At 40.9% G+C, this 24,116-nt stretch overlaps 1 protein-coding gene across 1 annotated transcript in view; it reads right to left on the reverse strand.

Annotated features, from left to right (window-relative positions):
* Nucleotides 1-24,116, reverse strand: part of SCD5 (stearoyl-CoA desaturase 5) — an 83,873-nt gene that overhangs the window by 19,912 nt on the left and 39,845 nt on the right. Inside the window, exon 3 of the mRNA XM_014451988.2 lies at nt 18,390-18,595. Within this exon, the coding sequence (XP_014307474.2) occupies nt 18,390-18,595 (206 nt within the window). The remainder of the gene's footprint in view (nt 1-18,389; nt 18,596-24,116) is intronic.

Consider the following 24,116-nt stretch of genomic DNA (forward strand, 5'->3'; position numbering starts at 1 on the left):
GCATGAAGTGTTGGTTATTACAGTCACAACTGATGTGCTGCTTTCACTGGGGGCTAGAATAGATATTGGCTCTCTGATGTTGTCAATGGAAGTTGCCTATCCTCAAAATCCAGCTTCTTAGTTGGGCAGGATTGGAAAGCCCGTTTATCTTGAAAACAATAATATATATGTGGGGTTTCTCTAAATCTCTTGATCATTAGGACATCTGAGTAATTGTTTTTCTCTACTTTAAAATGAAAGACAAGATAAGAGTAGGTTTGTAAGAGAAAGCCAGTTTCCGGAGAGATAGCACACTTCAGTTGAGTCAATGAGCGTGTTGTGACAAATCACATTATTTCAGCACTAAGATTCTGTGTATCTGTGTGACAGATTTGCTATTGTTTTATATGAAGATGGGCAGTGTGGGAAGTAAGTGACTTGGACAGGAAGACAGTTTAAAGCTGACTTCTGACAAGGATTTCCTCAACCAGTGGGCTAACAGTGATTTTGTTGTTCTCTCTTTCACTAGAAACTCATCCCTTTTAATCTTTGTCATTTCAGTATTTTAGACAAAGGATTTGACTCTTAGGACACTCTTTGCAATATGTCCTTTCCTCAGGAAGAGAGCATTAGTCTGTGCTCCCATTCATTCATTCACTTTTAAAATTTTTCTAAATTCATAGAAGCATTTTTTTAAGAAACACAAGGAAGGAAGGTCAATTTTTCATTTCAAAAGCTCATTAAGTCAGCTATCCCCATGGTGGTTCTGGGTTGGAAGCCCTGTGCTTCCTGCCAGCATGCCTTTGGGCAACAACCCCGATGACATCCTCTCCAGGGGTGGCTCACAACGGCATCTGTGAAAGTCTGGGCAACCTGACAGATCCTGCTGTTCACCTGGGACATCTAGGGAGGCGAGACAGGGTCTGGGCGTCCACTCCCTGTCCCTCTCACCGGGATAAAAATTCAACAATTTGATATAACATAACAAAAAAATCATAGAATGTCTAGGAATAAACCAAACAAGAAACATGCAAGGTCTATATTTAGACAACTACAAACATACAAAATAAGTCTTAACATGTTCCTGGAGAATGACAGTATCAGGAGAAGGCCTCCCCCCAGACCCCCTCCGCCCCTGCCACCTACAAAGAACCATCACGTCCACGCCGACTTCCAGGATCTGGTTCTACCCTCCTCTCCTTTATTGGGAACTACCCAGTTCTTCATATAATCATCTATCACAGTGTTACTTTTATATATGGACTTGGAGGTCTCTGGCTATTTTATTATTATGTCTTTTCTTCCCAATTACATTATAAAATTAATAAAAGCAAGAACTATCTCTTTTCATCCTTTCATATCTTCCACATCCCTTAGTGCAGAAATGCCTCTACCTATAAATCTTACATTTAAGGAAGTTTGTAGGTATGAACAAAGCAGGGTGGAAAAGGGCATCGGCCCTGCCCACCAGCAGCAGATGGTATCAGCAGCCATAAGCAATCAGCCTGCCACACATGGCTCCTCAGGGGATGTTAGCTGGGTTTGTGCTCAGTTCAAAGATATTTTATGAATATCAGTAACATCATCAATTTGAAAAGTTTAGGTAGCGAGTACCTTTAAAATGCTGACTACGAGTTTTGCCTATTTATATGTGAGGCAATGTAACCTCATAGTTGTCCATAGTAATGGAGGTGGGACATGTCAGATGCTGATGACATGTCCGACCTCACTTCTAACCTTCAAAAAAAGGACATGATTATGATGGCAATGAAAGTAGAAATAATTTTTCCAACTTGAAAGTGGCCAGAGAATGCCAAATGTTGCAGGGAGTTCACAGCACAGCAGGAAGAATTCTGAGGGTCAAAGATCAAATAATGATCAAAAAGGAAGGAACGGGGAATTGGTGAAATGAAAAAGACAACTTTTTGAGGTTCTGGCTAAATGTTAGCAGCAATGAAGAATGTCCCTTGGCTTAACCTTTGTTAATTCTGGTGAAGGCCAGGAGTCTATGACTGAACTTAAACTTAGCAGGATGAAGAACTATTAGTGAGTCTGCTGTAAGGCAAGGATGGCTCACAGGTTCAAAGTTGCTGGATTCAGGGCCCGTCCAAATCAGCAAAGCATCAAATGTCTAAGGAAGTAGCAAATGAAGGTACTGTAGACATAAGAGGTCCAAATGATGTTCAATAGAATGCCACTCGGGTTTTAAAGCTTTGAAGGACCCTCTTATGTTTTTATTTATGGGGATGCATCTGGATACTGGTGGCTGCACTCTGTCACTTTGGAGTTATGACGAAAGAAATGAACTTATCAACAGGCTTTTAGAACCGAAGGTCTTCAGTGCTGTGTGTGTGGTTAATTACACAAATGTTGATTGCCCAACTCCTCTCTGATGGACACTTTCACATCAATTAACTAATGTTGTCACCCAATAATTTTATAAGGTACCTATCACCACTATCACCACTTTATGGGTGGGGAAATGGAATCTCCAAGAATAACAAAAGCAGGATCTTTCAATTCTCAGACTATACTTTACCTCTCCATAGCTGCCTCCTTGTACTGACTGATTGAATGAATAAATAACCCAATGTCAACATAGATTATAATTCTGCCTATGGTTCACACAGTTTAAAAAGTGGCTTGGTTTCTGAATGCATGCTTGTTACCTTATATAATATCATCAATTTTGCTATTCTTGGAGATTCCATTTCCCCACCCATAAAATGGTGATAGTGGTGAGAGGTGCCTTACAAAATTATTGGGTGAAATAATTAATTGATGTGAATATATACAGTAGTCACCCCTTATCTGTAGGAGATAAGTTCCAAGACCGCCAATGGATGCTCGAAACCACGAATAGTACTGAATCCTATATACTATATATTTTTTACCTATACATACATATCTATAAAGAAGTCTAATTTATAAATTAGGCACAGTAAGAGATTAACAGCAATATCTAATAATAAAATAGAACAATTATAACACTAAAGTAAGGGTTACTTGAACATAAGCAGTGTGTTGGCAGTAGCTACCCACAGTACTCTGGATAACAAAACCACAGAAAGTGAAACCACGGATGGAGGGGGGGGGGGTGACTACTGTAAAATATATGTAATGCCTCTATGTTGTGCTATATATCAAGTCCCACTATTGTGTCTCTTTTCTAGATTTCAAAATACCCCCCGAGACATAGAAGGGGTATGGGGTATCAAGAAGCACTTTGCAGAGTGGTTCCAGTGAGTACATAACAAAGCCAAACAGTGCACTCCAGGAAGGGTTACTTTTCAGTATGCATCCTTAATGCGATTCACAAAGCATCCTGCAGTGCAGACTCCTGGTTGCGGGTCCTTATTTGTCTCTGGACATTCTATCCAATAAAGCAGTGGTTCTCAACCTTCTGGCCCTTTAAATACGGTTCCTCATGTTGTGACCCAATCATAAAATTATTTTCATTGCTACTTCATAACTGTAATGTTGCTACTGTTATGAATCCTAATGTAAATATCTGATATGCAGGATGGTCTTAGGCGACCCCTGTGAAAGGGTCATTCAACCACCAAAGGGGTCGAGACCCACGGGTTGAGAACCGCTGCAATAAAGGATAGAGGAAATGGCTGAGAATTCTACCTGAGTTAGTCCATAAAGGGTTTAATTTCCCCAGCACTCCTGTGTACATTGTGCCAATACAAAACCTCATATCTCTTACCTTAATCCTTCTATGACACATTCAATAGGATATAACATGGTGAGGTGGGGACTGAGGAATCTGAATAAATTATGTCAAATAAAAGCTCCCTGGTAGCACTGATATGACAGCCTGCACATGACTAATTTAAATATTCATTTTGGATAATGGAACAGCTATCAACAAATTCATTACTGAAGACAATATTTACACTTCAGCTGTCAATTGACAAGGGGTCTCCGTCATACACTGCCATCAGTAGTCTGCATCAGTAAGCGAGAATCTTTACTTGAATTTCACAAATATGTATGAATCACAGTCTTTCCATTTTAAAAAGGGACTCAGCCTCATTCACAAAAGCTGCCACAAGGACATTAGCCTCACAAACCATTTCATGGCAAGAACTACATGTTGGGTAGTAAGTAATGAATCTGTTTCTAGGCAATTAGTCTACTTCTTACTTTAAATATATACATTTGTGGCTTCAGATGCCTTTTGTTTGAACAACTCCTGTATTACTCTCTTTCTAGCTTAGTGGTAGTTGGATAAAGCTAGAGAATAGCTAGAGTAGTAGCTGAGAGTCTTGCATGAAGCAAAGCAGCACTAAAATGATCATTATTACCGATGAAGTAATACATTCCAGCTCAGAGCACTGGGGAGAGTAAGAACAACAAACAGGTAACATGCCCCATGTCTTAATCTGCCTGTTTATACATCAGATTCATGACTGTTCTACCTTCCTGTTGTCCTATGAGTGGCAGGAGGATTCCAGGTAGGGAAGTGGGCTTTGTCATCTCACTTTGTCAGATCTTTCTCTTCAACATAAAAGGAAGAGGACAATGAAGAGACAGTATCTCTGTCCTTGTCCAATGGTAAATTTAGAGTTGTACGGACAATAACTGTATGTCTCCTTTAAAAGGCAAATGGTGTAAGTTGGTGGTCTAGTTTCATTTTTTTTTTTGCATGTACCTGTCCAATTTTCCCAACACCATTTATTGATGAGAATGTCTTTACTCCATTCTATAGTCTTGCCTTCTTTGTCAAATATTAATTGACCATAAAGACATGGGATGATTTCTATTCCGTTGATCTATTTGATTGTTCTTATGCCAGTGCCAGGCTGTTTTGATGGCTTTGTAGTATAGTTTGATATCAGGTATCATGATCCCTCTAACTTTATTCTTCTTTCTCAAGATTGCCGAGTCTCTTCAAGGCCTTTTTTTGTTTCCACATAAATTTTTGTAATATCTGTTCTAGATTTGTGAAATATGCTATTGGTATTTTACTAGGAATTGCAATGAATCTATAGATTGCTTTGGGTAATATGAACATTTTAATGATGTTAATTCTTCCAATCCATAAACATGGTATATGCTTCCACTTAATTTGTATCTTGCTCAATTTCTTTTTTGTTTTGTTTTGTTTGTTTTGTTAATCCTCCCCTGAGAATATTTTCTTTCCATTGATTTTTAGAGCGAGTGGAAGGGAGGGAGAGACAGAGAGAGAGAGAAACATCAATGTGAGAGAGACATATCGATTGGTTGCCTCCTGCAAGTGCCCTGACCAAGGCTGGGGACTGAGTCTGCAACCAAAGTACAACCCCATGGGCTGACGTTCTAACCACGAGCCAAAGTGGCTAGGGCATCCTCCTCAATTTCTTTCTTCAATGTCCTATAGTTTTCTGAGTATGGATTATTAAGCTAGGTGAAATAAGCCAGCAAGAGAAAGACAAACACCATACAATCTCACTTATATGAGGAATACACAGAACAGACTGACAGCTGTCAGAAGGGATGGAGGTGGGGAGTACTGGATGAAAAAAGGTGAAGGGATTTGCCAAAGAACATATTTGCATAACCCATAGACACATAACTGTGTTGACGGCCAAAGGGAAGATGGGGGCAGGAGCTGGGTCGAGGTGGGGAAAGGAGGGGGAAATTGGGACATCTGTAATAGTGTCAACAATAAAAATAAAGTTAAAAAATAAAAACAGATAAAAGTCTGTGCGACCCTCCCCGCTACTTCCCCCAAAAAGAACCTTTAAGTCACTGGTAATATTCTATCTCTTCTGGTGGGTAATGGGCATATATGGATATTTGTTTTATTACTTTTTTCCCAACTGCATGTATATGTTATTCACACTCTTTTGTATATATGAAATATTTCACAATTTAAGAACAAAAGTAGTTTTAAGTGAAAAGAAAAAGGCAAATGCCCAAAACATCTGAACACATGTTTAGCTTCCCTGGTAATCAAAGATCTGCAAATTCATTATGAGGATAACTATTAAAAGCTGAGAGTTTTACATATTATTATTTGACTCAGTAATTCTCACTTTAGCCCAAGGAAAATACAATAGATGTGATCAAAGACTTATGCACAAAGGTGTTCATCACAGCATTATTATAATGATTTTTTAAAAGGGTGAAAATCCTTCCATGTTCATTAGAAATAATTATGATACATCCTCAGAATGAAATATTAGCAAGCATTAAAACTTGAAAGATTTCACAATATTCTGTTAGGTGAAAACGGCAGAATATAAAATAGGATGCAGAGTTCTGCTTCTACTCAGGTTGTAAAAAGTCATAAGGGAATGTTGTTCCCATCTGAACAATGAGAAAAATCTGGGTAATATCCTATATAATAAAAGCCTAATATGCTGAGTGTCCGGTCATCCAGTCATCGGTTCAACCAATCAAAGTGTAATATGCTAATGATATGTATGCTAAGGCCACTCAACTGCTAGCTATGATGTGCACTGACCACCAGGGGGCAGACAGTCGACCAGTAGACCAGTCACTATGACGTGCACTGACCACCAGGGGGCAGACACTCTGACCAGTAGGTTAGCTTGCTGCTGGGGTCCCACCAATCGGGACTGAGTGAGATGGGCTGGACATGCCCTGGAGCCCTCCCACGGTCCCTCCCCAGCTGGCCAACCTCCCGAGTTCCTCCCCAGCCCTGATAGTGCACCGGTGGGGTCCCTCAACCTGGCCTGCGCCCTCTCACAATCCCACAGGCCAGGCCTAGGGACCCCACTGGTGCACGAATTCATGCACTGGGCCTCTAGTATCAAATAATAACTTTTCTTGAGCCATCAGAGAGTTGAGGTCACAAGACAACTAAGTAAATTAATTTCCAAAGAGTGGTCATAAGCCCATCCACAAACTTCTGGCAGAGCACAAAAGAAAGAGGTGGCTGCCATAGAAGTAGATAAGAAGAAATCAGCAAAAAATTTAATAAATCTTTAAAAGCCAAGTGTTGGCTAATGTGTCAATATGGAATAACTTAGAGCCCTAAACAAGGAAGTTTGCATGCACCCTCCACCTCTTTTCTACAGACCTCCACTGGGATTTTACAAGAAAGGTTAAAGGCAAAGTAGACTAGAAAGAGCTTCCCTACACTGCATGGTCATGCAGGAGGTGACTAGCTGGGAGGCAAGCAGAAAGGCTTGCCCTCTTCCCTAGAGTCTTCTCTTGAATAACAGTCTTAAGCTGCTGGGGAGGGCAGAAAACTCTTTGGCCTCTAGGAGCAGGAGAAAGTCCATTGCTACCTGGAGAAGAATAGAGGTAAAAACCTACTTGTCTCTGAGGGAGAGATAGGGAACTCTTGCGCCTCCAGACTTAGTCAAAGAACCATTGCTGCTGAAAGTGAGGAGGAAACAAAAGCCTTCTGGTCCCTGGCTTGTGTCCAGGATCCTGCACTATTCCAAAGCAAAGGTCTCCTACTGCTGGGGGGCTGGCAAAAATGCTTAGAAAGCCTTCACCCCAAAGTTCAGGCACATAGGCTTGCTAAGATTGATAAGGATCAGGGCACAAAGAAGCCACCAAACCTCTACAACATACAGAGAAACAAGTAATAGAAGCCCCCCTCCTCCATTCCCGACCACCTTGGGATAAGGGCAAGAGGAGAGAGAGAGAGATGTATTCTGTGGTAAAGGTGTACAAGGACAGCTGAACACTGAGGGTAAAGCATTAATACTTAGAAATCCCCTATAGTACCTCAGACTTAAGCACACAATAACAGCAGCCATCCACTGAAGTCTATGGTGCACTAACAGATAGCAACAATATCCAATACTCAGCTCACTCCTGATTCGCCAACTCAACCTCCACCTTCTGGCATCCACACACATGCTAATGATCTGAAAGAATAGGTATGCCCATTCTCAAGCATTAATCATTTTTATCTTAGTCTCCCAGTTCTTCTAGACATGTCTAGAAAATTGCAAGGGAAAAAACATTATCAAAAGATAAAGTAATTAATAGAACCAGACTCAAAGATGACCCAGATGTTGCAACTAACAGGGACTTTAAAATAACTATAATTGATATGTTAAAGGGATCTAGTGGAAAAGGTGGACAATATGCATGAACAAATGGGAGATGCCAGGAGAGAGATAAAAAGTATAAAAGTATTTAATGCAAATGCTGTACATAAAAAATACTACCAGAGATGAAGAATCCCTTTGATTTGCTCATTGGCAAGCCAGACATAGCTAGGAAAAGAATTTGTGAACTTGAAGACATATCAATAGAAATTATTCAAACTAAAATGTAGAGAGAAAAAGGAGTGAATGAAACAGAATAGCATTTCCAAGAACTGTGGAATAATATCAAATGGTATATGTGTCATTAAAATCCCAGAAGAAGAAGAGTGAGAAAGCAAGACCAAAAATAATTTGAAAAACTAATGACCAAGAATTTTCAAAAATTAATGAAAGATCCAACAAGTCACAGATCCAAGAAGCCCAAAAACTTTCAAGTAGAATAACTCCCACCTAACAAAAAAAAACAAACAACAAACAAACCTAGACACATCAGAGTCAAACTGCTGAAACCAAAGATAAACAAGAAATTCTTTTTACATTTTATTTTTAATTTATATTTCCATTACCATTTATCCCCCATATACCCTCTTCCACCACCTCTCCACCCCTGAAATCACCACACTGTTGACCTGTCCATAAGTTCTCTTTTTTTTCTTTTTTGCTCAATCCCTTCATCCCCCACCCCAACCAGAGCTTCAATTTCACTAATAGTGATCTAATCACATTCGCTGATTCTGCCTGATTTAGTTTTGGAAGATTATATGTTTCTAGGAATCTATCCATTTCTTCCAGATTTCTAATTTGTTGGTATATTTCTTACAATTCTTTGTATTTCTGTGGTATCAGTTGTTATTTAAGAAGAAAATCTTGAAGTCAGTGAGATAAAACAAACATCACATGCAGAGGAATAATGATAAGAATCACAGAACACTTATTAGAAACTATACAAGGCATAAGTCAAGGGATTGACTTCTTATACTACTGAAAGAAAAAACCCTGCCAATCCAGAATTTTATGTTCAGTAAAAATACCTTTCAAAAATGAAGGTAAACAAAGACCTTTAGGCAAACAAAGCTGAGAATTTATTGCCAACAGATCTGTGCTACAAGAAATTTTTAAAGGAAATTCTTCCGTATCAAATGGAAATTAGGATCTTCGCATACACACAAGATAGAGAGGCTAGAAATGAAGTATAGAGGTATATATTAAATAAATATTTTCTTATTTTAATCACTTTAAAATTGCATATAGAGTATGAATTTTTTTGTAAAAAAGAAAGCATAGTGCCCTAGCCAGGTAGCTCAGTTGGTTGGAGCATCGTTCCAGTGCACCAGGATTGTGGGTTTGATCCTTAGTCAGGGCACATGTGGGGGAAGGGAGGGCAACCATGGGTGAGTGGAACAACAAATCTATGTTTCTCTCTCTCTCAAATCAATAAAAATTTAAAAAAATAATGAAAGAAAGCATAGCATGATTCATTTAAAAAACCCTAGAAGGATATACAGCAGAATTTTAATTGCTTTTTTCCTAAGTGGAAGAATTGCAAATTATTATATTTTATCCTTTATAAAGCTTATTTGCATTTTCTAAAATTTCTGTAATGACCTTATAACATTTTGTACTAAAAATAGAATTTTATTCTTATGTTCTGTTTAAATGTTTTTTAAGGTAATGTACAGATTTCAAGAGAAATTTTATAAGGTAATTATTGAAAGAAATAATACCTAGAAAATAAATTTTCTGTTATGAAAAGCTTTCTCTGCTTTTTTGCCCTACTATATGGTAAAGAAGAGATAATAAAAAGGCAAAAGGTGGCCCTTTTCTCTGATGCAAAAGACAAGGAAAATAGATCTAACTTTTTAGAGCAGTGGTTCTCAACCTTCTGGCCCTTTAAATACAGTTCCTCATGTTGTGACCCAACCATAAAATTATTTTCTTTGCTACTTCAAAAATGTAATGTTGCTACTGCTATAAATCGTAATGTAAATATCTGGTATGCAGGATGGTTTTAGACGACCCCCGTGAAAGGGTCATTCGACCGCCAAAGGGGTCGTGACCCACAGGTTGAGAACCGCTGTTTTAGAGGATAAATAAGGATAAAACAGATGCCTCTTATAAGGGTTGCTGATGCTCTCTCTACTAGCTGAAGCCTTGGAGCCATGGCCATGTACATGACTTGAATGACTGTTTTTTCCAAGAAAAGATTAGAAGCCCTACATGTTATGCAAAGATAGCCAGGAATTGATAATATCTAAATATGAGTGATAATGATACCTACTTGTACCAAAATGTATTTTATAAACTCCAATGTTTAAATTTTACATTAAAACCAGCTAAGATTTTATCTCAGCTCTGGGTAGTAATGTAGTATTTTACTGCAGAAAGAATAATTTAGTGCAAACATATGCTATTCTTTTTTGACATGGTTAATTGAGGTCATGAGGAGCAGGAACATTTAGATTCAAGTCCAAAATCCAAGTACCACCATCTACATGACAGAGGTATTGAAAGGATCAAAGATAACATGTGTTAAGACATAATGTAAGTACATAGTAAGCAGTAAATAAATGGCAGCTATTATTGGCTACCGAAGTGCGTCGAAAGATGCATGAAGATGTCTTTATTGCCATCAACAATGACGCTAAGGCAACACTTTACAGACAGCAGGTCCAGAATTCATTGACACCTGCTGATTAACATGTCTAATATGCTAGTGAGTGAAATATTCAGGTCCCAGACATTTGAGAAACTGTCTCCTCATCCTGCCAGGGGAATTTCGCACATAGAAACAGATGGTCAATGTGGGGAAAGAAAAATGACTGCTAAAGCAGTTGGTATATTTTACACATACACATACACACAAAGGCAAATTTTCCCAGAGTCCTCCTAGGAAAAGTACCTCTTACATAGGCAAACCAATGACATTTTGACTTGGAAATTTTTAAAAAGTCAAAACAAGCTGTTGAATTTTGTCCCGCAATGGTTTCTCCCCTGCCCAGATTTTTAACCACTAAAATGGGGAAATTTGTTCGATGGTGCTGCAACCTCAATGTGGAATCACCTCTGTCCTATATTCCAGAGTATAATTCAGCTGTTTGGCTGCAGCTGTCAGAGTCTGTTTAGAAAGGCCAAAGCTTAATAAGAGCAGCTCAAGGGTGTTTTACCTCTTCCATCTTCCATTGACTTTTAACAAAAGAGATCTGATTAAACATAGTTCACACCGCTTCGTTTTTATCATGTCCTTGGAACTCAGCGACTCACAATTTTAATCTCTGACAACAACAGCTCGATGCAGGGGACATTCATCAAAGAAAAACATATTTCATTTTCAAAATTTTTATGGAGTCTGGATGAGGTACAACAGTTTGAGGTGAGGGCAGAGTGGGAGAAAAGATTCCAGGGCTCAAGCTGTTAGCCAAATGTAGAGTGCCCCTCAAAAATGGAAGAGAAGATCCAAGGAGAGGGAATATTTACACACACAAGGAACAAGGAACTATGAAAAGAGTCCATCAGAGCAAGACAGTGAAGTGAGGGGAGAACACCAGAAGACAAAAAGCCCTCTTCTCCCCGCCAAAAAGAGAGTCTGCCTCAGAAAAAAGCTAAATGGCTTTTGTTCTCTAATAAAGCTGGGCCAGAGGAAGAACATGTTCGCATTGAGAACATGTGGCAGATAAGGAAAAATGTCTCCATGCACAGAGAGGGCACAAAGGGAGGAACAAAGCCCTCTGGCAGGTGAAGAGACAGAGTGTGGGGACAGAAGGAGGCAAATAGACAAGGGGGAGTGAACCAAAAATAGGTTCATGAGACAGGGACTGAGTAACAGGAGAGACAGAATGGGGCGCAGCAAAGACAGGGGGCAGATGCATGGGGGGGGCTTCCTCCTTGGCACCCTCAAACCCGAGTGGAGGAGCTCCAGTACCTCCAGAGTCTGGTTCTCTTACACACTGTCCAATCCCCAGCACCTAGAACACTGCCTGGTATATAGTGAGTGCTCAAAGCACAGGTGGTGAATGAAAAGTGAAACCTGCAGAAAAGAGAAGGAAGCTGAATCCCCTGAGAAAGGCCGTGTGCCGCATGGCTTCCATCTTGGGGCCAGTTTGGTTTTGCTGTTGCAGGACCATCAAGGACCCAAGTGAAACGGACATTGGTTAGACCAAGGGTAACTAATGAGCAAGGGAGTCGCAGAGAGTCATTGTGCTTAAAGGCCCTGCCTCCATGTCTGTCCCCAAATCTCACCCACATGTTTAGACGGTTGAATATCCCAGCATCCAGGGCCTCTCCTTTAGTGATTGTTTCTATGAGTTTTCTACAGAATACGTCTAGCCCACCAACGCTATAATGGGCTCATCCATTCAAAGTCACCAATATTTAGACATGAATTGTTCCATTAACTTAGCAACTCATTTGGTAGGGCCCCAAGGAAAATGGACTCAAAACACAGAAACCCCCAAGAGCCCAACATGGAAGACTGATGAAAGGGGTTGGGTCAAGGGAGATGGAGTCAGGCTGGTTGTAAATCCCCAGTGACTCATCCCACTCCCTATGGGATCTCCCAAGTGGAAGACAAGGCTGGGGGTAGTGTGCAGAGAAATGAAGATGAGTCGACTGTAGACTTGTTTGACTGCTCAGCCCTGACTATATGATGGTGACCAACAGAGAAATACACCCAGCTCTCAGGCAGACAGGAATGACACAAAGTCATAAAAAGGAAGATATCACTGAGAGATGCCATGCTCATTCTTAAAAACAAAACAAAAAAACTAATGATAACAGATGAGGGGACAAATTGAGATGAAACAGTGAAACAGGGCTCAAAAAGATTCTAGCTATTCAAGTGCCTTCCCAGAATGGCAAGATTTATACATATTCATCTCTTCCCAGGACACCAAAACAGAAGCGTTTCACTCTTCTGAATAATTCCACCCATTTTGTCCTTGTTTATCCCATCACCATAGTGATGAGTCAAGGACCTTGTTTTTATGTGTCTGCACTAGACGAGCATCCTCTTTAATGACTTCATAAACGAACATGCAGTGTCTGCATGCTACTCCTAAAGGAATTTTTTTTTATCTAAGACGGGAATCAATAGGGTAAGCAAAGCAATAGGAGAAACACAATCTGAATCTTATCTTCATTCTGTCATCTCAGAAAGAGGATTTGAGATTCCAGTTTCTACTTACTAAGGGAGGCAGAGAGGCTACTACTCACTTGCTTCACAAAAGTGCTCTAGACTGAGAAACATGTAACGGCCAATCATTTTGCTAAAGGTAGAACAATTAAAGAACTATGGCAGAGACTGCTAATTGCTGAACCCCTACTGATTCACCCTTCCTTCCAGACAAACAAAACCAAGATTTTACTCAAAGTGCAACTTATCAAGAGACTACACTTCCCAGTTTCCCTTGAGTGCAGATAAAGCCAATCAGGGGTAAGTGGATAGGCTATGTGTCTTCTGGGAAAGCTCCTTAGAGGTGACTGACTTAACTGTGTGGTGTCACTTCACTCCCACCCCCACCTTCCTCTGTTTGGAGCATTAACCTCGAACAATAAAGTGAAAGAATGAAAGCCACAGGCAAAGGATGGTGGAGCAGAAAGACAAAAGAATACTGCTCTCTCCTGACCATGTGCTACTGCTACACCCTGGATCATCACAATTCTTTTATATTGGAGAGAAATACGTGTCCATCTTATTTAACCCAAACAAAATTCCTAATGGACAGACCCACTGTCAGCCATTGGAGTAGCTCCCTTCTGGGCTCACCCCCAACACTGGCAGGGCCCAGGCCAAGAGTCAAGATGTAGACGCCTAGTCTGTGGCTCCCCTTCTCTTCCTGTCCCTGGTTCTGTCCACTTTGTGTGGACATCCGAGCTCACGCTTCTAAGCTCATCCCCAGGCTAACACTGCTCCTGGGCCACTCTTCAGGCCTAGGGTACCCATGCTTTCCACCAGGAGGAAAAGCCTAGGAGAGGTTGGGGTAGGCTCTGGTACTGAGTGCAAAGCCATTTGACCAAGGAATCCCAGGATCCTGGGAACCCAAGGCATTGTCTAGAAGTGGAAGGAGGCTCCAGACCTGTGATCTCCTCACCCTGCGAGGGGAAGTGTGGCCCTTGAAGGCACAGGACCTAGGGCAGGGGTCCCACTTGCCAGGCACTCTCTCTCTCTCTCTCTCTCTCTCTCTCTCATCTCCTAATCCCTGTCTTTTTATCATTCACAACTTGACAGTAGAGCAAAATTTGAAGTAGTCCAGTTAATTACTTGTTATAAGAACCTTGGTAAAAATGACCTTTTGGAGGAAAAGTCTGGAACTATAGCTTGAACTGTGTTGTTTTCCTCTCATCCTTAATGCCACTACTACCTTCTCTCTCTCTCTCTTTTTAGATATATTTTATTGATTTTTTACAGCGAGGAAGAGAGAGGGGTAGAGAGTTAGAAATATTGATGAGAGAGAAACATCGATCAGCTGCCTCCTGCACACCCCCTATTGGGGATGTGCCCGCAACCAAGGCACATACCCTTGACCGGAATCAAACCTGGGACCCTTGAGTCCGCAGGCTGACACTCTATCTACTGAGCCAAACCGGTTAGGGCTACCGTCTCTCTTTATGAGACTGTATAATGAAAAGTTGATCAAGCCTGGTTCCTGGCAAGCTTTTCTTTGGTGAGTTGGATGGCTAAGCACAAGTTTATCAATCAACTGCAATATTGGTGCTAGTGTACTGAATGAAGGAGGGCTCTCTAAACCCTTGGTCTCTGTCATTTGCACATTTACCTAATTGAGGAAACTATCCAAGTGGCACTTATCTGGATCTGTTTGCACAAACACTGCATCTGGGAAGGGAGTGGAATCAGTTACAAACCCTGGCTACCAGTATTGGAACAGACTGTTGCTCTCAGAGAACCATATGGGAGCAGGTGGGAACTCTATAAGGTGAGCCACTGAAATGACCCAGGACGGGCCCCAAACAAGCTGGGCACCTTTCTCTGTTACTTAGGAAGCCCCTAACTCAGCCTAGGGTAGCAAGGACTGAGACCTGACGTGGCAGTGCCACTGACAGTGGGATCCAACCTCCAGTTCACACACTAAGCACAAGGTCTCATTCCTTGAGGAATCTGTCTCCTCTACGTGGCCTGACCGGCAGGACCAGTGAAGCTGGCCTCACAAACATGAAAATACCCAAACCGGTGCACTCTCTCTGTGCATCTTGGAAGCTATTTTCCTTTAGTTCAGTAATTCTCAGCCTTATTTTGCATTTCGGATCTCTATGTTCTCTAGGCTGGATAATTACCAAAGGACATGAGTTCTCACCCACACTTCAGAGAACTCGTGTGGCCCCTTTCAAACAGCAAGATAGAATTAAAAGACCACGGAGCGAATAATCTTGCTACAGATTGAATGTTTGTATCCCCTCAAAATTCACATACTGAAACCTAACCCCCAATGCAATGGTATTAAGAAGTGGGGCTGTTAAGAGGTGATTAGAACAAGAAGGTGGAACCATCATAAATGGGATTTGTGCCCTTAAAGAAGAGACCCCAGGGGAACCATGGAAAACACACACACACACACACACACACACACACACACACACACACAGAGGCCCCAGAGAGCTCCTCTGCCCCTTCTGTCAGGTGAGGACACAATGAGAAGACAATTGCCTATGAGCCAGGAAGAAAGCTCTCACCAGACACAGAATCTAATGATACCTTGATCTTGGACTCACCGGCCTCCAGAACTACATGTGAGAATTAAATGTTCAGTCTTCTAAGCCACCTAGTTTATGTTATTTTTGTTATAGCAGCTCAGAGAGATGAAAATTATATCCCCAGCTTTCTATCTATATTTTGTTGATTAGTTTCCCTACAGGAAAAGTGATTTGTAAGGTCCCGCATAGCTCTAAGGTTCAATGGTGCTATACAGTGCTATGAAATGACAGACATATTAAATGTCCTTTCCCCCATCCTCATCTAACTTCTTATCTTTCAGTTCTTGGCTTAGAAGCTAGTCCATTCCACAGGCCTTCCTTCACTCTCCCCAGCCTGCAGAATGGGCTAGGAGACTCTTCTCTGTGTTCCCATGGTTCTCTGGACTACCTTATTTAAAGTTGTATCCTCAGCACCAATTCCTAGCAGGAGCTCAAGGACATATATGAAATGATGAAATGAGGGGATGGTTTCTGATAGCTACCACCCCCTTTGGTCACTGGACTGGTGATGAAAGATGTTCTGAGATAACTATTCATGGAACATGCTGAAATAGTCTTTGTTCTGCTGCCTGCATTTGGACATATGTACCCTGAGTACACACCTAATGAGTAAGATTACAGTACCACATTTTTTTCAGGGAAAAAATGAAAACAAATCTTCCATTTTTATGCTCAGAGAAACACAGACTATTATACTTAGCTCAGTTCTCATTAATAAAAGAGATCTATTTTATTAATAGAAGATCCTTTACCTTCTCTTCTGAGTTCTTCAAATTAATCTAAGGTCTGATTTCCCAAAGCATTACTAATTGTATAGCAACATCGTTTATATCACAAAATTAAAAAGGATATACATATCCAGTCAAAGAGTGGTGGTTAGTAAACTATGATACTCAATAAACTGGTGAACACATGCAGCTTCTGAGAATGTGCCCACAATATAACCTGAAGTTAAAGGGGAGACATACATTACCTATGCCGTGTGACTGCCATCATGTGAAACATACTAAATATATGTGCATACAATATAGAAAGATATCCTACAGAATATTAAGAATGACTATGTTTATGTGTTAGAACTATGGATGATTTTCTTTCTATGTTTCTGAATTTTTCAGATTTTCTCATGGTGAAAAATCATTTCATTGTTAATTGAAAACATCTTGTTCTTTTCTGCTAGGAAAGTTTTGGCTATTGATACTGGGTCTGTCCGCCTGAATGAGCTGAATAGAGGAGCAGAGAGAAGACCCTGTGGCACAACCAAAAGAGGGGATGGAAGCATATGGAATCCTCTGGAGCAGCAACTAACCGCCTGTGTAATAGTCACTGATCTAAGCTCTTCCTACATGCCAGGCATCTCCCATGCATTTTATTTTCTCACTTGTCCTCATAAACATCGTAGGAGATGGGTACTGGTGTTACTGCCATTTTCTAGCTAAAACTGAGCCTTAGATTGGTCAGTTCTTTTGCTAGTATGAGGAGGAGCTGCAGAGCTGACCCTGGCAGTCTGTCTCCATGGTCTGACATTTTCTCACTGTGCTCTACTGCCCCCTCCAACGCGACAGCAGCGGCTGAGGGGGAACTGAGCATAATTCCAAGCCACACTTCATTTCATGCAATGATCTCTCGTGTCGACAAAGGCACAGCAGCTATTTCCACCTTGAGGAGATTCTATTCAGACAAGTCTTCAAATAACTCTTGCTTGTCAGTGGAACGGTCTCTAGTAGCCACTTGTTCACTGTATTATCTCAGGGTGCTAACCAGAGGGTGAGCCATAAACTGTCCTTCTTTGGGACAATATGCTCAGCTTTGAATATAAGACATAAATCCAATGTTTTGGGGCAACAAGCCCGTTTATAAATGCTCTCATGGCCAACTTTGCAGCCCCAGATCAACATGGATACAGTCCATGCCAGCTTCCCACTTTAAAAGTGGATAATGGTTGCTTTCTCCTTGCCAGCACAATTATAGGCAACCTTTCTCCATGCTCTTGTTGAAAGTAAATTCACCCTGCAGATGACTGATTATGCCCCGCCGACACCATTAGCGCACACAGCACTTGGAGGCTCTCTATTACACAGTCACATTTTCTATGCACAGAAACCCAGTGGTGTAACATTTCTAGAAGTGAGGGGAGGGGAGATTTCATTACGAGAGCATTCTAGGAGAACAGAGAAGGATACCTGGGAAGAGTCCAATCCTGTTGGAGTCAGGCGTGTATCACTAAAGCACAGTGTCTTCCGCGCCCTCCCTGCCACCTCAGGGAAACATGAATGGGGGAGTGGGGAACTGCAGAAAAGGTCCATGAAGTGAGCCAAGCAGATTGGTCTGAAGGAAGTGACACTGGGCTTAAGGCATAAGAAACAGAATTTCTGGAGGATGAGGCCCAGAAATCAGGATTTTAAAAAGATTCCCAGGTGATTCTAATGTGCAGCCAAGGTTGAGAACCACTGCCTTAAGGGAAATCCATTTCAAACTTTAAATTAAAAACAAATGTGTGAGCAGGGAAACCTTAACGAGCAAAAGGAAACAACTAAACAGAGAAATCCTAACAAGAAGACTGAATGGAATCATCAGAGAAAGTGCCATGAGGGCAACTACTGGAGGATATAATTGCGTCCATTGTGCCCTGTCTCTTGGTCCTGTCCCCCAGGGACAGCCCTGTGGTGTCCATTCACTTACTTTCTCTGGAACCGGACCACAGGATCAGCCAGCAGGTCAGTGACATCAAGGTTTCTCCCCTTCTCGATGACATCTCGATGCTTCCGAACAAACAGCCACCCGATGTGGGAAAAGAAGAAGCCCCGGCGGGCGTTGTGGGGGTCAGCGTCAGTCTCCGAGTACTTGTGGTGGACTCGATGGTCCCTGGACCACTCGAAGATGTCGTTCTGCAGAGAGAATGCAGACCCTAAGTAAAGGGACAATGCACCCTGGCACTTTCTCGAAAGCATCTCAACCTCCCCCTGTCCCACTCCTCACCATCCTCACCACTGACTTCCACTTTGTTCCTATCCTCAGCTTCAAGTTCAATCCCTGGGGTTTTTCTGGGGTGGTTTCCATAAAAACAAGAGTAAATCCTCACTTAAGAGGGATCTTAGCTTGTGTTTGGGGTGTGCCCACTGCAGGAGGTTCAGACTTATTGGGTGAACTAGTGGGGAAACCTGAAAGAAAGTTCTGGAGCAGGCTGTTGAAGTCTCCTGAGAGATCATTCATGAAGAAAAGAGAGATCCAGTCTCAGGATGAAGTCTTGGTCGTTGGAGGTTGAGTATGAAAAGGGGTTGGTTCTTGGCCCGGATCTCTCTGCCCTCGCACCCAGTCTTTAATGGTCTTGATGTCCAACTTAATAGAGAGCAGGAAGCCAGCAAGTAAAAACTCAAAGAGCTGCTTCACCAAATCACTGAAAAGTACCAAGGCACAAATAACATTGTTAACGGACTGCTCTAACAGTGTGTCACAGAAAGGCAGGGGAGGTGACTTTGCCTCCTTGAGGAATCTGGTGTATCTGGCCATACCCACCAAGTGAAGAAGCAGCAGTGCCCAAGGGGCAGGCTGGATACCAAGGGAGACTCTGCTGCCCACGGAAGGAGAAACATCAGAGTCCAGCAGATTCTGCCAAAGTCCCAGGGGGAGGCTTGGGCACACATGGGGACACACCCTGTTGTGTTGGGAGAATGGGATAGTGCCAGGGGGCTGGAGGTCCTGTGTGAGCTATCAGGGGCAAAACCAAAGGCATTTAGGGTAGTATTACTAACGACACCTTATCTAGCCATGGGCCAGTGAAGTCTATAGACCTCTAATGTGTGCTCAGTTTTGTTTTTATCTGATAATGTTTTTAAAACTTTGAGAAGGCAAATTAGGTTGAAAGTAATGCATTTAATAGGAAAATTAACCTGAAAATAAAAAACTTTATATAGTACGTATATAAGCTCTTTTTTGAAAAATATAAAAATAAGGCAATAATGTTTGATACCATACTATTCAGAACTTGGTCATGTCTTCATTAAGAATCTGCTATTTCACAGATATTGGCTTCATTCTGCTGATGAGAAGAAAGGGAACTATCTTATTCTAAAAGTTCTAACAATTATTTTAATTAAAATGGGGTTCATTGAGTTTTTTATTTCTCTGGCTCACCTAGTGCTACTAAAAGGCTACTCAACATTGTGCATCCTATAATACCATTGAAAACTTTTAAAGTTTGCTTAATCCTTGGGTATAGCAAACTTTACCCAAAGAAGAGGTAGAAAGACCTTAAGAAGTATATGCTCAGCTTAAATATAAAGAGAGAAAATGGGTGCTTAACAGTTTGTAGAAAGCAAAAAGTACAGCCTGGATTATTGTGATAGAAAAAGAGGTCTTTAGATTTTACATATATTTAAACTGAGTGTATTGGAAAGAGTGAATGTATTTATTATTTATAATCTCAGAATATGTAGTTGGGAAGAAATTCCAAATGTCAGTCAAGACCACTGCAGCCCAGAATAACTTATTCCTTTTGCATTAGTTTATTGCTTTTATTGCAGTGCCCATCTGGACATAGGAATAAAGAGGAACCTTCTCCCCAGTTCACAGATGGCAAAATTAAGGCTTAAAAGACATTTACTCAAGTTCATCTACTAAACGCAAACAAAGCAGTCCTTCGTTCACGTTCCTTTCAATGAGATGTATCCCTTATTCTCCAAATTCAATGGCAATGAGGGGGTGTATCTTTTACAAAAATCTCCCTTTTTTTTCTTGTTAAAAGGTTATGTCGATTCTTTAATCTATCACAGTGCAGTTTTTTAAAAACTTTAAGTGATGAGTTCCAAAGTGCTAGAAACATTATTCTCACAAAATTAAACATAATATAACGACAAAAGAATGATGATGAGGACAAATTGGAACAGAGATATTTATTTATTTTAATTCCTCCTACCTGGATACCTTCCCGACAGAAGCCACTTCGACTGTAACATTGGAATGAAGCACAGGTTTGGCCACATCCCAAATAATCAAGCACACAATCGAGCCAAAAATACTCTTAGGATGTGTGGGTTTTTAATCCTTTGTTATTGTTTTGTTTTTAACGCTAAAGCTGACTCCAGTGAAAAAGTGACTCAAAGAACAAGATGTCAGCCAACAATAGGGCAGAAAGGGAACAAAATTCATATGCTCACTCAGGGGCCTTTTCTTCCAACTCATTTGCACTGTGCTTCTATCCTGGACTGATTTGGAGTGGGAGCCAAGCTGTGAGGAGCATTTGTGTTTGATGAAAAGCTGTGTATACCTAGAGTGTGTGTGGTACAGTCAACATGTGCAGAAGGGAAAGCTGAGGGCTGATGAGGAGGGAGAGAGGGCTAAGCAAACCTCAGGAGGTGGGAGTGAGAGGAAACAGCCGGCCATCACCATGGCAATATCCTGGCCATCTCTCTTCCTCCCAGTGTTTACATAGTGCTAATTACTCTTGTCTGGAACTATGTACGCTACCCCCATCATCCCTGTTTCACAGAAAAGGAAAAAAGAAATGAGGCACAGAGAGATGGTGAACTTGCATCAATGAGCTGACACTCAAGTATGTGGATTCCGTCTGTTCATGCCCTGTGTGCACATTTTGATAACGGCCATGACATTGAGCTCAGCAGCAACTTCTGAAACCTAAAGACTTACATACTCTAACAAATCAATTTGCAACTTAGAGTTTATACTTAACGGTGGGTTCTGGGAGATCACAGTCTTAATACATAACCCCATTACCTTCAAAAGTAGACATTTCACCACATGTTTATTGATCATTCCTGACGAAGAACTGGAGTGGAGAATGAAGCTACCCTAGATCTAAGAGCCCTGAGTATAACTGAGGCACAGGCAGGGGTGGGGGGAGCGGAAGAGAAAGAAGAAGAGAGCAGATTAGGATTGCACAGCTCAGGTGGTAGGTTTTATTACATGAGGAGTCACACCATGTCCTACTTTGTGCTGTCCAAGAGAAATATAATACAAGCCATATATGTAATTAAATTTTTTCTAGTAGCAACATTAAAAAATGAAAAGAAACACATAAAATTAACTTTAATAACATATTTTACTTAACATAATATATTTTAAATGTCACTCCAATATATGATTAGCTTAAGTTATTAATGAGATATTTTACTTTTTTTCTGTACCAATTCTTCAAAATTGGGTGTGTCTTTTTTATTTTTATTTATTTATTTAGTTTTAGTTTAATTTATTTATTTTTTTAATTGTTTTATTGCTTAAAGTATTACCAAGAGTATTACATATGTCTCCTTTTTTTTCCCCCCGCCCTTGACAATCCCCTGGCCTCCCCCACCCCCCAGTGTCTTATGTCCATTGGTGGGTGTGTCTTTTATACTTCTAGCACACCTCAATTCAGACTAGCCACAGTTCAAAGTTCTCAGTAGCCAGCCACATGTGGCTAGTGGCTACTATATTGGACAGTGCAGTTCTAACTCATGACTTGTATGCTTTTCTATGTGTGTGCTATACTTTTTAATGTTTTTTTAAAAATCCTATATAATAAAAGCCTAATATGCTAAGTGTCCAGTCGACTAGTCAGCCATTCAACCAATCAAAGCATAATATGCTAATGATATGCTAAAGCCACTCAACCACCCGCTATGATGTGCACTGACCACCAGGGGGCAGATGCTCCGACCAGTAGGTTAGCTTGCTGCTAGGGTCCAGCCAATCGGGACTGAATGAGACCGGTCGGACATGCCCTGGAGCCCTCCCACAGTCCCTCCCCAGCTGGCCAACCTCCCGTGTTTCTCCCTGGCCCCAACCATGCACTGGTAGGATCCCTCGGCCTGACCTGCGCCCTCTCTCAATCCGGGACCCCTCGGGGAATGTCAAAGAGCTGATTTCAGCCCGATCCCGCAGGCCAGGCCAAGGGACCCTACTGGTGCACAAATTCATGCACCGGGCCTCTAATAAAATAAATAAAAAATTTAAAAGTTTTAAAAATTCAATGTTGCTTATTGATGAGAGTGTGAAATTGGCACAAACCAGGTAAATGGCAAATGGGCTGCGCATATCAAAAGTGTTAAAATTGTACATATGTAAAATCTAACAATTTGTTTTCTTTATCTTAAGGAAATAATCAGGGTGTGTGCAAAGATTTAAACACAAAGATGCTCACTGCCGTGAAAACATGGAAAAGCCCTGAATTTCCACATAAGAGATTATGATTGAGTACCTTGAGATACATTATTTAACTCAATGCTATTTGTGTGTGTACACAGAAAACTTCTGGAAAGAAATATTAAGAAAAAGATCTTAGGATTACCTCAGGGAGTGAAACTGGAATATAGGAGATGAGGAGAAATACTTTTACATTTTATCTTATACTCTGAAATTTTTAACAAGAGCATCTGTTGGTTTTGTATTAAAAACGAATTTACAAAAAAAGATATTGTACTATTGACACAGAGAGGGAAAGAATTTAAGTGAAAAGTAGTTTTCAAAGTAGTAGGTATGGAATGAACCCATTTTTAATAAAAATGTGTATATGGGTATAGGAGAAATAAAGGAAGTATGTAAGTCAACCTTGTTTATAATGGTTCTAGAAAGTGGGATGGTGGGTGATTTCTAATTTTGTATTTTAGTTTGTCTATATTCTCTAAATTTTTATAAAAACAAGTTTTTCTTTTGTAAAATGGGGAAACAATTATTTTTAAGTTTCCATACTCCTGAATCAAAGCAACCCAGCTTCTGCCATGAGCCCCACATTAGGAAAAACTCTATGAAAAAGTAAGATTCATTTAGTAATCCAGTAATATATCTGTACATCAACATTAACACTAACCAACTAATCACACCTCTCCTGTGTGACTTTAAGCAAAGTGCCCTTGCTTAAACCCGCCCTGTGTTTTGTATCTTTATTACTTCACTCTCCATCCTAGATAATATCCCGAAACAGGGAACCTGCTGAGGCTGTAGAAATTGAAATTGATCATGTGGTGGTTTTTCTCCATAAGCACAGCCTTTGCATATTATCTGGGGCTTGAGCAAAGGTAATCAATCTCAAAAGCTCCACTGAAGCAGATTATGAAGCTACCCTCTCAGTCAGTACTTCTCCCCAACCTCCTTCTATGTTCAGAAGAAATTCGTGTCTAGTCCTCTAAATGACCATAGAGGAAACTGTCTTTTAAAGCTCACATAGCCCTAGCCAGTTTTGCTCAATGGATAGAGCGTCAGCTTGCGGACTGAAGGGTCCCGGGGTCGATTCTGGTCAAGGGCACATGCCCAGGTTGTGGGCTCGATCCCTGGTGGGGCAAGTGCAGGAGGTAGGCGGTCAATGATTCTCTCTCATCATTGATGTTTCTATCTCTCTTTCCCTCTTCCTTCCTCTTTGAAATCAATAAAAATATATTTTAAAAAATAAATAAAGCCCACATAATTTCCACTAGT

This window comes from Myotis lucifugus, unplaced genomic scaffold (assembly GCF_000147115.1).
Source record: "Myotis lucifugus unplaced genomic scaffold, Myoluc2.0 scaffold_12, whole genome shotgun sequence".
Taxonomy (NCBI): domain Eukaryota; kingdom Metazoa; phylum Chordata; class Mammalia; order Chiroptera; family Vespertilionidae; genus Myotis; species Myotis lucifugus.